The sequence below is a fragment of the Anthonomus grandis genome, chromosome 4 (genome assembly GCF_022605725.1).
Source record: "Anthonomus grandis grandis chromosome 4, icAntGran1.3, whole genome shotgun sequence".
In the NCBI taxonomy this organism is placed as follows: domain Eukaryota; kingdom Metazoa; phylum Arthropoda; class Insecta; order Coleoptera; family Curculionidae; genus Anthonomus; species Anthonomus grandis.
In genome coordinates, this window is record NC_065549.1 from 38,872,914 (window position 1) to 38,888,257 (window position 15,344).

Here is a 15,344-nt window from a genome sequence, read left to right on the forward strand (position 1 = left end):
TCACTCTTTTTCTATTCCTTATTTAAGTAAGTTCTTCTTTCAAACCTCAACGAACTAAAGAACATCGTGGTTCAAAAAAATATAAAACGAAAGTTTACAGAATAGAATACAAGTTCAACAAGTTGGGTCACTCGACGACAGCTCTTAAAACGAGTGTGGAGACCGGGGCAATAAAAGCCAAAATCTTGACCATTGATAGTGTCACAGATCTAAATAGCTACGCAACAGATAAATACTGCTGTAGCGAAGTTTGGCACCCAAGAAATCGGTCCGCTAGCAGCAGCACTCGTTGCAATTGGGAATATATTCAGAAAATGACGACGCTTTGTTGCCACGTTTTAAATTTATCCGCGTAATACTCCAGGAAACGTACAGTTTACTACGCAAACACAATGATAGTGGGATTTCATTTTTTTTTATAGATTTTGGGGCGCTGATTACGAATCCGGAATATTTCAAAAAATAATATTCCCGAATCACTCCGTTTTAAGCCCCTAAAGGGGGTAGTTTTTGGTTTTTTGCGAAGGTAGCATTTCCTGTACATTTTACTAAAAAAAACTAAACATTTTACTAAAAAAAACCCTTATAGTAGAAGACTTTATTTCCTACAAAAGTCCGCGACAGCATATGTCCATCACCTACCGTTTAGCGAGAATGGCGCCCCAAAGTTGACTACTTTTTAAAAAACATGCTTCGGATAAACTTTTTTTCTCGTTAATACAAATGGGAATTTTAAATAATATGTACATATTTTTTATTGAAAAGTATAAACATTTCTACATACAGGGTTACAAAATAGTTAGGGATCTTAAATATTAAATGTTGTTAAATTAATTTTACAGAAAAAAATAATAGAATATTATTGGTATTTATCTTTGTCGATTATACGAGTTCTTTCGGCACCACTTACAAAACTTATATAAATTCGTATGCACAAGTTTTGTTAACAAAAACATTTTGTGCTCATAGCACTTATGACTATTTGATCCCAACCAATTAAAATTTCTGGACAAAATTTTACTTTTTATTTTTGTTCGTAGAAACTCATGGTACCCAATTTTCTTAAATTCATTAACAAAATTTTTCATTGATTTTTTAACCACCACTGAAACATCATCGGTCGGATAGACCAAGTATGTAGTTTCATGTCCACCGTAGTTTTTATTTAATAAAAATAATTGAGATGGTTCACTTAAATAAACTCCTGGACAAAATTATCGCACCACTTGATTTTTAGAGATTTTTTTTTAATAAAGATAAAAAAATAAGCAAACTTATAAGCATTGTTAACTATGCATTATTAATTAACAAAAACAATTATATTCTATTTAACAAAACGAGATTTAAGTAACTAAATTCAATACAAGGAAAAGCATCGATTTTCACTAACTTCAATTTTGATACAAAAATAAAACAATAGACCCATAATGAATTCTTAATCACGTGTATTGCCACCTCTAGCTGCAATGACCGCTTGAAGTCTTCGCAGCATTCCTCGTATCAAATTATGAAAACTTTCCTGCGGATGTATTCTCACTCCTCACGAGCAGCATGTTCCATGATAATGCATAAACATAGTTTTTGTCCAGTTCTGCTTTTTATACGAGAAAAGATATTATAACTGTTTTAACTGATATTTATTTTTATTTAAATTTTCTTGACAAAATAATTAGTGGTGGGATAATTTTGTCCAGAAGTTTATTTATTTAGTTTTAGAGAAGTTGAACAATTGAACTTTTCCAAAACCTTTTTTATTAATTATTCAGCATAATAGGTGTTAGCACAGTCTTCTAAAAAATTTGTGGAATTGGTACTTAACAGTTTGTCTACATTTATATCACAATTTTTCGAAATGTCTTCCCTCTCATATTCAAGTTCTGCTGGCATATTTGTTTGATTTTCCGCTTGGTTTTTCTTTTCATCAATTAAAATTATCTGTTTGTCAGTGTTAATTTCACAATTAGACACGTTTGATAGGGTAAGTAGGTCTGTAACTGTTTTAATCCTAAAAAAACAAGCAGAAAGATCTTGCTGTTGGGTTTAGGTTCCAACCCCCACGTGGCCGAGCCATTGAAAAAAAATTTTCCAGAAAATCTTGGTTTAACCGATTTGTTAATAAAAAATTGTTATTTTCTAATTTTTGTATAAATTATTATCTTCGTATAAACCTGTAATTGCATTGATTGATTGAACCAGTCCATTAAAACACGGTGGTCTATTTTTTATCGTTTCCCTGACATTTTTTTTCTTATTTAAAACTACACTTACTTTTAGCAACGATTCAAACATTTTTTTCCAAAACCGACCAATTTTGGTCACTAATTCCGCAACTAAATGGATTTTTTGTATATAGGCGTTTGCTGTTCAATGCGTCAAATAAATTGTTCATATTTTGTATAAAGTCTGCAGTATTAGTGCCCATTTCTCTACTAATTAATTCCTTTTCTACGCAAGTTCTTACGGCGGCAGCCATGGTGTTAGAAAAACGTTTTAATGTTAAAAAAAAACGACACAGAATAAAAAAAATAAACACTACTATTTTAATTTAAATATCTGCAACTAAAAAAGTTTAAACTACCATTATATACTCAAAAAAACATAAAACTAATGATCACATAAATATTTTCCGATATCGTATCAAGAGCCGATAAACACACAGCGTTCAAGCAGAGAATAACATTAAAATTATAAAATCTCTTCTGACGATGCAAAATAATTTTCATTCGAAATGGTCGCCCGTCTCCCGTCTGCGGCGATTAAACTTTGCAACGAAGGAAAGAAAATCTTCGTTTGGTCAACCGGCTTAAAAGTCGGGCGACATTTCGGGCCCGCACTTTGCCTATTGGAGAATTTATCTGTTGCGTAGCTATTTAGATCTGTGATAGTGTTTACCAGGGTGTAGGGGAACGCTGGAAATTCCATAGGCTCCTAATACCAATACGCGAGTACCTATTTACATTAATTTGTTACCTGTTTGTACCTATTTGGTCATGAACATATTTGGGATTGTAGGATATAAAACTAAGTATATAGGTTATTATTGTAAATGAAAGAAAGATAATAATTACAAAGACTGGTAAAAGTTTTATGTTTTATTTTTCTTGTTCACTATTACTTTATTTGGACTTTTTCTAGAAAGAGGCTATTTTTTGTTAAATATGCAGGTAAATTTGGAAAAATTTGAGGCACTGCTGAGTAGAGGTGGTAAGATCAGTTCCTTTTTGGGATTAGGTGCACCTTCTCCAGTTCCGGCTGTGAACCTAGCTCCGTTAATCAGGTGCAGGTGCACGGGTCTGAACCAAGATTCGAACTATGCTTTTTATTTATATGACCCTCTCCTATTTACTGTTTCCACCTTTTAGTGTTATAGTTAAAATTAATAAAAATAAAAGATTTTTAAATAATATTCACATGAGATAGGTATTATTATTATTAACAAAAATTTTACATTCTAAATTCTATGTCTATGATTTCTATGTTCAATTATAACTAATCATCATGTTATTCCTGTTAGGTAGGTATATGTAATGTAATATGTATGAATTTATGAAAGCAAATAGTTCAAATCAAATACCCCTTTTAAGAATTTAAATGAATATTATTACTATGATACTATGTACTTATACTTATTATACTGTAATAACTTATAGATTTCTGCTTGGCTTTGGTATTGATATCCCGATTCCTGAGAGGATCAAACCATTGAAATTGTATGTTTGGCTGTTTCGCTGTTCTGATTGACAATCTGCGATTAGATGGCGGCAACTGCACTGTAATCTTTTATGTAGGTGCACGCCAGATTCGTTTCGAACCGGTTCAAGATCTGACATTACACTAACAAATCCGTAGTGCACCTACACCTGGGTATTATAGGTTTTGGGATCAGGTGCACCGCTCCGAAATGGCGAACTAGGTCTAAAAGAGCAGGTGCAGGTCTTTTATACCATCACTACTGCTGAGCAACCTAATCTTGCTTTAACTCTAAACTTAGTGAGTGTGCCATCAGGTAAAAATTAATCATCTTCACGGATAATATTATTCGGGTCAAAATTCTTGGAACAAACCACAGAATATTGAGTAGGAGCCCAATTATCTCTAGGTATGGCTTTAAGCCATTTAATTTTAAGTTATTCTTTTTACTTTGGGGAAGCCAAAAACAGAAATACTTGCCTCTCCTGCCCTTAAACTACTTTTGTAATTAGATTTACATCCGGGAACACAGCAGGGACTTGGCATGTTTCAAAAGGCAAAAAAATTCTTCAATGAATTCCTACATACAGGGTTCATTTGAAAACTTCCCACCACGGATTTATCGAAAACCACTGTTTAAAAAAAAAAACGCCGAAATACGTCAAAAGGTTTATCAAGGGGAACAAAAATTTTAAATGGCAAGGGGTATCGAGTAATAGCTTGTTTAAAAGGTCTTTCGAAGTCTTTTATTTTGACGTTGGATTTTTTTAAATCGGTCGATTCGTTTTCGAGAAAATTAGAAAAATCTTTGTTTATCTTAATTTGTTCAGATAGAAAACAAAAACATGAAAATATCAGTTTTTATTTCAATAAATGTTCAAAATGTTGCCCGTTAGGGTTTGCCAAATCTACAATTCGTTTGTAATTTAAAACGGAAACTACCAACATAAACAGCAATTCTAATCAAACAGCAAGATTAGACGTGGAAAAAACTAAATAACAACCTGAATTTTTTTCCGCATTCTTTTCATTAACACAGATATCCTGGGCGAACTCTATTTATTGTTATACCTGCTTAGTTATTTATAGTTGCTAAGGAAAATAAAAATTTTATTTTGCCGTCAGTTACATTTGTGACAGTCTTGGAATAGTGAAAATTTATTTGTTGAATTGAAGATTTTACTTTCAAAATGGTTTACACACTAGCCGAAAGAGTGGAAATTATTCTAATTTATGGTGCCCAAATTCAATGTGCTCGGCAAACTGCCGTCACGTTTAACGCCAGACATCCGGAGAAGATAACTTCGCATAGGAATGTTTTGGACCTTGTTACTAAGTTTACTAAAACTGGATCTGATGCAAATAAAAAACGTGATCATCGGCGAATTTTGGATGAAGCCGCTCAAGTTGAAGTTTTGGGTTATTTTGGAATAAATCCTAATACTTCATTACGCAAAATTGTTGCTGCCACTGGTATTTCATTAGGCTCTGTTCACACAGTTACCAAACTTCATAAATTTCATCCATTCAAAATGAAAATATTGCAAGAGTTAACCGAAGACGATTTTGATAGGCGAGTTGAGTTTTGTGAAAAAATGACTGAAGCGATTAATGATAATACTATTCATGTAAAGAATATCTGCTTCAGCAATGAATGCACATTTTATCTAAATGGATTTGTTAATAAGCATAACTGTAGATATTGGATGAAAATCCTTATGCATTTGTAGAAGCGCATACCCAGTACCCTCAAAAAATTAATGTATGGGCTGGCATTTTAGGAAATAAAGTGATTGGGCCATTATTTATTAACGGAAATTAAAATGGAGACATTTATTTGGATATGTTGGAAAATACCATCAATCCGCTTATCACTGAAACCATTGAAAACCAAATCGATGATGATGGAAAACCTATACTTGATGAGGCTGAAATATATTTTCAGCAAGACGGCGCTCCTCCTCACTATGTTCTTCCCGTTCGGCAATGACTAGACGACGAGGTTTCAGATAAATGGATAGGGCGAAGCGAAGAAGGCCTATAGAATGGCCTGCTAGATCACCTGAAAGTTTGGATGAACTTCTTCAACGCATCATCGACAGCTGCCATGATATCCCACAACATGTTTTTGAAAATGTCCGTCAGGAATTTTAACATCGCTTATATCATTGTTTGGCCAAATGATAAACAAAGATTTTTAAAAAGTCCGATTTAAAAAAGTCAAACGTCAAAATAAAAGACTTCGAAAGACCTTTTAAACAAGCTATTACTCTATACCCCTTGCCATTAAAAATTTTTAAGGGGATGACCCTGGGGGGCAATGGGTGAAAGGAGGTGAACTAATTTTAGGTTAGAAAGTTGTCCCTCTTGACAAACCTTTTGACGTATTTCGGCGTTTTTTTTTTAAACAGTGGTTTTCGGTAAATCCGTGGTGGGAAGTTTTGAAATGAACACCCTGTATAAATTAAGTTAATAGAATTACCTATACTTACTAATACTATGGGTATTCCTTACGAGATTTCCTCCAGATATGTTTATAAATAAAACAAAACCTACATTTTTTGATGTGAATAAAGCATTAACCTTGGCTCTAAGGCATAAGTTTAGTTAAATATTTAAACCGAGTTCAAATGGTTGAAAATCTCTACAAACGAAAGTTTTTTCGTAAAAAAGTATTTAATTGTTGGATGTTAAAAGATTTATTTGCAACCATCTAAAATCGGTTTAGATGTTTATTATTATTTACATAAAAAAGTTTAATCCAAAACCTTTGGGAGTTTTAGGAGTTATGGTCATTACATTTTTTTTGTACATCTAACATTTCAATAATTGTTTACAAAAAAAACTTTTGTTTGTACGTAGAGGTTTGCAACCATCCGAAATCAGTTTAGATGTTCATTTTTTATTACAGCAAAAAGTTTTATTCAAATCTTTAGGGAGTTTTGGAAGTTATAGCCGTTTATATTTTTAACTTCTAACAATTCAATTATTTTTGACCAAAAAACTTTTGTTTATTGAGGTTTGGGACCATCATAATTCAATTTAGATATTCATTGTTAATATCTAAACAAAAAAATATTACAATCCCTTGGGAATTTCAGGTGATGGGCATTATATTTAATAACAACAGCAAGCGCGGACTATAAATACGGTTACTGGCAACCGACATATGCTGCGTTCTCGATTTGCTTGGTTGCTGGATATCGATCGGACGCCAGAGCCGATTTTCAGCGTGGCGGTTCTTAGTTGATATTTTCCAATGCGTTTCTGCGATTTTGGTTTTAACCAAAATAGGGGAAAACGTGACGTCACGGATCAGCTGTTTGGCGTTTGGTATTTACCATATAGACAGGCTAAGTCTGACGTCACAGACATGGGTGGAGCTTATACCGACTCCAAACAATAAACAGCCTAAGGCTTGACGTCACAGGTAGGGGTGGAGCTTATACCGACTCCAAACAATTTCGTTGATAACGGTAAATCCCCATAAGGAAGTTTTCATTTAGTGTTTCTGTGGTTTATACGAAAAAATAAGACTATTCAGTTGGATAAATTGTGGAAGGAACGTGTCTTTTAAGTGATTTCTTTTTGTTTTTGCCCAGGTGAGTTAATCTAAGATAGTAATTCTGCTTTAAAACTTTTTGAAGTTATGTATATTTTTTTGCAGTACATTTTTGTTTGTTTAATTTTCAGAACCTTTTGTTGTTGATAAAAGAATGGCTTTGAAACATGTTCTTAAACTTTCGAGCATCAATGCTTTTATATATGACAACAAAATTATAAAAAGAGATGAAAATGCCTTAGAATCCAGCCACGTCAAGAAGATGGACTTTGACTCTGATTTGCAAATCATCAGAGGGGATGTATTTGCAAGTATGAGAAACAAGAGCTACAAGGTATCTATAGGTAGGAACATTCACTTTTGTTAATATAATATGGCATTAATTTAGTTAAAATTTTATTCTAGCTTTGGAAAAAAACGGTGATATTAAGGAAACAACTTGCGCTTGTCCAAGAGGCATAAAATGCCATCACATCGCGGCGTTAGCCCTTTTCGGGCATTACAACATATCGATAACAGATAAAGCATGTGTATGTAATGCACCACCTAGACCGAAAGATGGGCCGGTGAAATCTGTAGAAGAGCTTTATCCACCAAAGCCCTATACAGCACTTGAAGGCGAGGTGCCAAATGCGTCTATTAACAGATTGAAGCAAAGGCTTCGCAGCTTTGGAAATACAGTTGGTTTTACGTGGATATTGAATGAGGAGTCACAAAATCCGTTGGAAAATAAAGTTGTGGTAATTGAAGATATAATTGATTCGAAGGACTTTTTGGAGGCCGTAGATAGTGTCTGTGTTTAAAAAAAAATGTGCTGTTGATGATCAGTCAATAAAAGACATTGTGGCTACCACTACTGGTCAGGTTTCAAATGAAAAATGGTATCTGGTGAGAAAATTTCGTTTGACTGCTAGCAACTTTAGTGCTATTATTTCAGAATGTCGGAGAAACAGATTCCCAGTGAGTTTGTTCAAGATGCTCTTGGGTGAGTAGTAAATATGAATATATTAGGTATATATTTTTATCTACTTTCATTTAGTAATATGAATTTTACATACAGTTCCATAAATCGTTTTGTAGGAGGCACCTATCACGTAATTAAGTTTTTTAATAATTTGTCCTTAACTCCTTGTACTTGAAATTAAAAAAATATATATTTTGGAATATTGTAGAGGGTTATTTGGTGATTGTTTTGAGGTATTATAGTTTTTTGAAGCAAAAAATAGAGCACTTAAAGGTTATTTTTTAAGCCAAGCCAAAGGCCAAAAAATAAACTAAAATGCATCAACTACACTACTGACCTACACTTTTTACCCTAAACCCCCTAGTTTACAAGTTAGTCTCAAAAACTTTACTCCTTATTATAACTTGTCGCTTTGTTCATGAACGTAGAAGTAGGAATTATTGAAATGATCATTATATCTAATACCCTATATTCTGTCCCGAGGGAAAATTCGGATAAAAAGTATGACGTTGATATTTCAAACGGAGTTTGCAGCTGTGAAGTTGGCTAGGCTCTTTTTGTAAACACCAGGCTAGAGTTCTGAATTATTTTCAAAAAGCATCTTTAAATACCTTTATATACATCTTTAAAGTTTTAGTGTCGAATCAAGGTTTTTAATGGCTCATCTAGCTTTTGGAGAGAATGCCCAATCAAAGATTTACATCTACAAATCAAAACATGACTGAACGAGTGGGTGAAGCTGACGAAAATTTGGCTACTGATGTAAACTTAAATAATGGTTTAATATCGGAAAATAATATTAATAATCACCAAACATCAACTGACCTTCAGCAAGAGGAGAACATTAGTGAGGATCAGTTTACCTCACTTATTATTTTAATGAAGCAAAATCATGTAAAGTTTGGTACCACTGCCCAAAGTTCAACCAAATTTATGTCACGACTGAGCTCAATTAAAACAAAAAATGCTTGGGAAACTTTTTTAAATACAGCTGGAGGCTGCAGCCCACTTAAAGTTAAAAGGAGGTCAGCTATTAATGTGCAACCTACTGCTGTTGCTCGACAAAGACCAGGAGTAGTAAGGGGATGCAAAAGAGCTTCTATAGGCCGCCCAGCCCAATGCGAATCTTTAAGAAAAAGGGCCAAACGGCCACATACTTAATTTGGCAAAAAACGTTCGGGAAAATCGTCCCAATGCCTTAAAACATAGCGATGCACATTAAACTACATTAAACTTCTAGGTAAATTAATGTATATCAAATACAGCTATGTATAATATAAAGGATTAGTTTATATTTTTTTAATATACATTTACATAATAATTATATGTGTTTATATCCATTTTTAAACCCTAAAAATATGTCGTTTTTTTTATAAAATTAATTTCTATAAATGTGATATTTTCATATATAATTTACATAATCCTACAAGTAATACTATCTGCCTAAATAAATTTCCTACCATAAAAAAGTAAGTATGTACTTACATATGTATGTATCTAAATATAGGTAAATCCTGCGTGTTTTTGAAAGTGTTTGAACTTAAATTTTAAATTAATACCCCTTTTTTATAAACCCTAAATTTATTAAAAATTGCGCTCATGCGTGATATACATATAAAATATGATATATCCTTCATTGCGATACAATATCTAAATATCATTATCTCGTTAGCAAAACCAAGTTTTAAAGATTGCAAAATATACCTAATATTTAAAAAATATACAAATATTTAAAACTAACTATTTATTCAATATATTCTCAAAAGACTCTCTAAGAGGAACTCTTTATAACGTTACATAGTTTTTAACACACGATCTATTATTTAGTATGTGGCACTTTCAAATATTACTAATATTTAAAAGTGCCACATACTAAATAATGTATCGTGTGTTAAAAACTATGTAATATTACGTACTGATCCTTGCTTAAAAATGTAATGTCTAATTTAATTTATATTCTCTAGTCTATTTCTATGGATAAATAGCAATTTAATTAAATAAAATCTATCTTTCTAAATACAAAAATCAATATAAATATTTTAACATCAAACATATTGTTTGTTAATTATAATAGATATGCTCTGCGTCGAAAACATTCTGCCACCCAATCTGGCCCATACAATAACATTATGCCACTCAAAGTAGCCACATCGATTTTGATTGGCCAAAATTTGGGGCTATGGCTAGATTGGGTGGCAGAATTGGGTGGTTTTAATGCTTACTGTTATCAACGAAATTGTTTGGAGTCGGTATAAGCTCCACCCCTGTCTGTGACGTCAAGCCTTAGGCTGTCTCTTATTAGCTGGTTTTGGACTTGGATTACTCTTTCGGTTATACAGCAGCGGCGGCTCGTAAGGGTAGGCAAGGTAGGCGCCGCCTACCTTATAAAATGCACTTGTAAATTTGAAAAAAAATGACCATTATAATTTATATTATATTGTAACGAAATTCGGGAACACACTTTTATTGTCAACGCCAAAAACACTAACCTAACTCGCCTTGACTGTCGTTTAATTGTTTCCAAGGTAAAAACTAACTAAACAATTAAAACTGAATGAATTGTCACAAAGCGTGTCCTTTTTAAAACCCGATGGAACAGTTTCGAAATATTTAGAATTATCTTCATTGTTTTTGCCGAAAGAGACCAATAATTTTAGGAGAATACTGACAGTCAAAACAAGCAAGTATACAAATTCTAGAAAATTAGAACTACAGGGATTTACAATAATATAACCTAAATAACCTAAATTTGGGCCAAAATGGGGCTCTCAAACAAGATGAATACTTAAAAACTAAACACTATAGATAAAAATAATAAACCAAACGTAAGTAGAACCCTAAAGAAACCCTACGAATCAATTTTAACTACAGAATACTAATAAAATTGTACAAAAACTAGGAGAATAATTAACGTATTTACATTTTCATAATAATATAATCATTCTTTTTAATGTAATATTAAAATATCTGATAAACCTCCTAGTCTAATGTTAATATGCATGCATCTATCGCCACTTTACGTGAAACCTGAGCTAGTCTAAAGCGACTCGCCTCATAAAATCAAATGAATACGATATTATACAATATGGGAAGGCGACATTTCCAACCGCCTGTATTTAATGGTCTCTACGGCAGCAATCTCCCATACAAAACTTACAGCGGCCGACGTGAAACAAAATTATTCTATGCGACAAAAAGTGCACTGTTCGACCGTCTTCGTCAATTCGCTCGAAGCGCTCGTTCGTCGATCGATAAAGGGGAAAGGGCTGGTGATTTTAGAGTACGATTGTACTAAACCTAGCTCAAGTGGAAAAAAATTTAGCACGCAATACAAATTCTGTTTTCTTACTTAAATGTAAAAAATATTAAACATGTAAATTTTTCATGGCAGTCTAGTTTTAGTTATATGGTATTCAACTTTAATCTTTTTTAGAAATAGTATTAAAAAGAAGAAAACTACATAAGCTCAAAGGTGCATAATTAAATAACCATGCATTTTTGGTAAGTAAGTAAAAAAGATCTATGTTAATAAAAATTAATTTATTTGTATTTGTTTATAATATAGAAGAATATTTACTGCATCTTTGCATCTTATAGTAGGTATCTGTCAATAACAGTAGGTAGTGTATATATCTAAGGATTTAGTGAAATTAAATGAAATATGGATATAACACATAATCATAATTTAAATTCATACATCTTTGTAAAGGTGTGTTTCATTATGTTTTTTTTGTTTCCGCATTTTTTTTTGTTGATTGAAATCTAAATTAAAAAAAAAATATTATTTGTAGGTAATTTTTTTTAAAAGATTTCGAAAACGTTATTTTTTTTCTTAATTTTAGTAAATTATTAATGAAAACTGGCCGTGGCACCACAATTTTTTTTTAAATCCCGAAAAAGCGGGGGGAGGGGGAGCTCGGGCTACTCGGTGTGCGTACTGTTATAATAATATGTCGCCTACCTTAGATTACAGGGCGCGAGCCGCCACTGTTATACAGTCCAGAAAAAGGCTATGTTTAGATTGTAAAAAATTGATTGAGGATTGCGTTATAGTGTGTGTCATTTATAAATTCAGAAGAATAACTTATAATGCTATCAGTTTTTTAATGGTTTATTAATCATACAAGACGTCTGAAAAAATATTATCTTTATTTTAATTAACAATCATATTATTTTCTAACATAAAGTATAATAACATATAATAATAAATTTACAATTGAAAAATTCGAATTTGTTTTATTAGTAATATATTGCACACCGAAGAGCAAAAGAACGTGAATTTCGACAAGTGTTAAGTCTGCTGCCTGAAGGATAGCAAATTATCCAAGTCACATCTCACACCTTTTGACCTGAGTTATATACGATATTAGTAGTACAAGTTCTTGCGTAATATAAGAAAGACACATTAAAAGGCGGTTTAAAAAATATATTTAAGGATTTCTTAACAGATCCAGAAATCTTTTTCTATATCTTTACAAAGAGATTTTTTTGATGTAAGGTGGGACACTAAACATATTTATTAGTCAGTAAATGCGATACTTTTTCAGTAGTGCACTGTGATACTACATAAAATTCCAAAATATATAACTAATCTAAATAACGCAAAATGACTTTATTACCTTGCATATCTTAACACGAATTTATTAAATTTTCTAAATCTCTATATCATCTCGTAATGAACATCTCACAAATTACATCACTATCTTGTATTAAATTCTATTAAATCTTAACTAATACAGGTACTCACTTCATTTTTTTTTCATCACATAAATACAACAGAAAATTCTTCACGTTTTTTAAAATTCAATTACTTATTTTAGCTCCTATTGGTTATGTCCTCTTCTTTCCCTTAACCTTCCTCTTTTTTTCGGGTGATCCTGTGGTAGAAGGAAAAGCAGCTTCTTCATAGGCAGCAATCACATCCTCACTGGGTAACGTTTTACTATCTTTTTCTTCAGGATTCTGGTAAAAATAGCTGGGCATCGCGCTCCTTTGCTGAAAATACCTAATCATCTGATCATAGTCAATATTTTGATAATTATATCCCCGCTCATCATTGGAAGACGTGGTATCTTTTTCAGTATAATACTCTTGCTGCGGTAAGACGTATTTGTTTTGTTGATTTGCATTAGGACTGCTTGGCTCATATGTTTCTGGTGCTGTAGGCTGCTGTTCTAAATACGTTTCAGGCTGACCTTGATATGCCTTTTCACTTTCTTGAACCTCTACTTTTGCTATGTCATTAGGAACATGAATTTTTATGGTTTTTACTTTATTTTGTTGGGCTAAATCCTGTTGCGTAGTTCTTATTCCTCCTAAGATAAAGAAAATAATTAAAATCAAACTTTAAATAGCACAATCTTAATTAATATATCTACTGGTTCAATTTTTTATAAAGAGGTTCAGCTCAAAGGCTATATTAATAATGTAAAGGGTGTTTTTTTAGAGGATGGAAAATCCAATTTCGATTACGTTTTGCTAAGGTCATACATCAGTGATAACGAGGCAAATGTTGTCTTTACTTTAAACGTAGCAGTTTTGCTTATTGAATATTTAACCAAAAAATGAGCTTAATCACTGAATAAGATTTTCAGCAATTTCGTCTCGAACCCTTCCACCAAATTTTTGCACGAGTTGAATTAAATTGATGTAAACCTATAAATTCAAATCAAATGATTACAGTGGATTAATACAGCTCCCATTATTAAGCACAATGGTCTTACTTACAAACAATCCATAATTACTCAAATTAATTAAAGCCCCCATAAAAGAATAAGCCAACCAAAAAATATATGAGAAGTGCGATATTTTTTATTAACTGAACTATGTTTTGTTGTACAACATCTACACAAACGATCACATCCAATAATGCAAAAACTCGCAATATTGTATATCCTCGTTTCCCCTCTTCACAGAATCTTTCAAGGATCATTGGATTCCTTTAATTAATCATAAGAGAGGAAATTTGTAGAACCTTCAAAATATACATCACTCCTCTTCAGCACGGTTTTATTTATAGAAGGAGATCTACAACAACTAATATTGAGATCTACAAGAATTTTTAGTTTCGGAAGTAGAACAGGGACATCAAGTAGATACAATGAACAATGATCTCTCTAAAGCATTCGACAGCGCTTTTCTATCGCGTGATATAAAGTGGTATCTCAGCAATCACCACCTATAGATTTGTGTGGTTTGCCTGTCGAAAAACAGTAATCAAATTTTTTTTCTAAATGCAATGTTGCCTTTTTCTCTAATATACGTTATATACATTCATTTAACAAAAATTTATTTAAAAAAATGCTACATATTTTATTGTTTTGTGCATTTGTATTGTTTCGTGCCTGTAAAATATGTGACAAATTTTTATGATATTATAAAGTGTTTTTTGCAACTCCTACATAAGCATTCGGCATCATTGTATCAGAGATGTTGCAAGCAAACAAACCACCCATAGTTCCACGGCAATGCTAATTCTAGCCTTTCAATGTTCTAAGGTCCAGGTACCTTGGAAACTTCAGAGTTTGCCCAGCGACATAAATCTTCTCAAATCAGTGCGCCTTAACAGATTTTCCAAGGCTGTTGATCTGGTGCAATGGGAAATTGAGGGGTGCATCAATTTACCCGCAGACAATATGATATTGATACATTCAGCGAAAAACCTTTTACTATCACTACTGACCTGTCTAATGTACAGAAAAGTAAAAACTTTACCTCATGCTTGAATTTAAATCTTGAACTACGTAACTTACTATCTATCAAAACTTACCATTCTTAGTCCTAAATATGACTTTTGTATGTTTAACTCCAGGATAATTTTCCTCAGTTAAAAGCTTCTCATTGTTATTAGACGCAGCTTGGGAAGGGGAATAGTACTGCTCTGGATTAGACTCATAATTTGGTTGGTATTGTTGCTGCTCTGCAGGATAGTACTGCTGAGAAACTGGACTTTCTTGGGGTAATTGGTAGTATTGAGCAGAGTCTTGAGGATAATTACTAGGAGTCACGTAGTAATACTGTTGTTGTGGCTCTTGTGTTGGTTGAACTGTGGGTTTACTTGGTGCTTGTTTTTGGGGTTTAGTTGCTACATACCTATAAAAAAAAGAAAGTAAGTGGTAAAGTTTCTAG

The 15,344-nt window shown here is 32.6% G+C and overlaps 1 protein-coding gene across 1 annotated transcript in view; it reads right to left on the minus strand.

Moving 5' to 3' along the window:
- Window positions 1-12,346: 12,346 nt before the first annotated feature.
- The window catches only part of LOC126735355 (uncharacterized), a 38,783-nt gene continuing 35,785 nt past the window's right edge, over window positions 12,347-15,344 (minus strand). Inside the window, exons 4-5 of the mRNA XM_050439315.1 lie at window positions 14,986-15,308; window positions 12,347-13,531 (exon numbers count right to left, since the gene is read on the minus strand). Of these exons, the coding sequence (XP_050295272.1) occupies window positions 13,047-13,531; window positions 14,986-15,308 (808 nt within the window). The 3' untranslated portion in view covers window positions 12,347-13,046. The remainder of the gene's footprint in view (window positions 13,532-14,985; window positions 15,309-15,344) is intronic.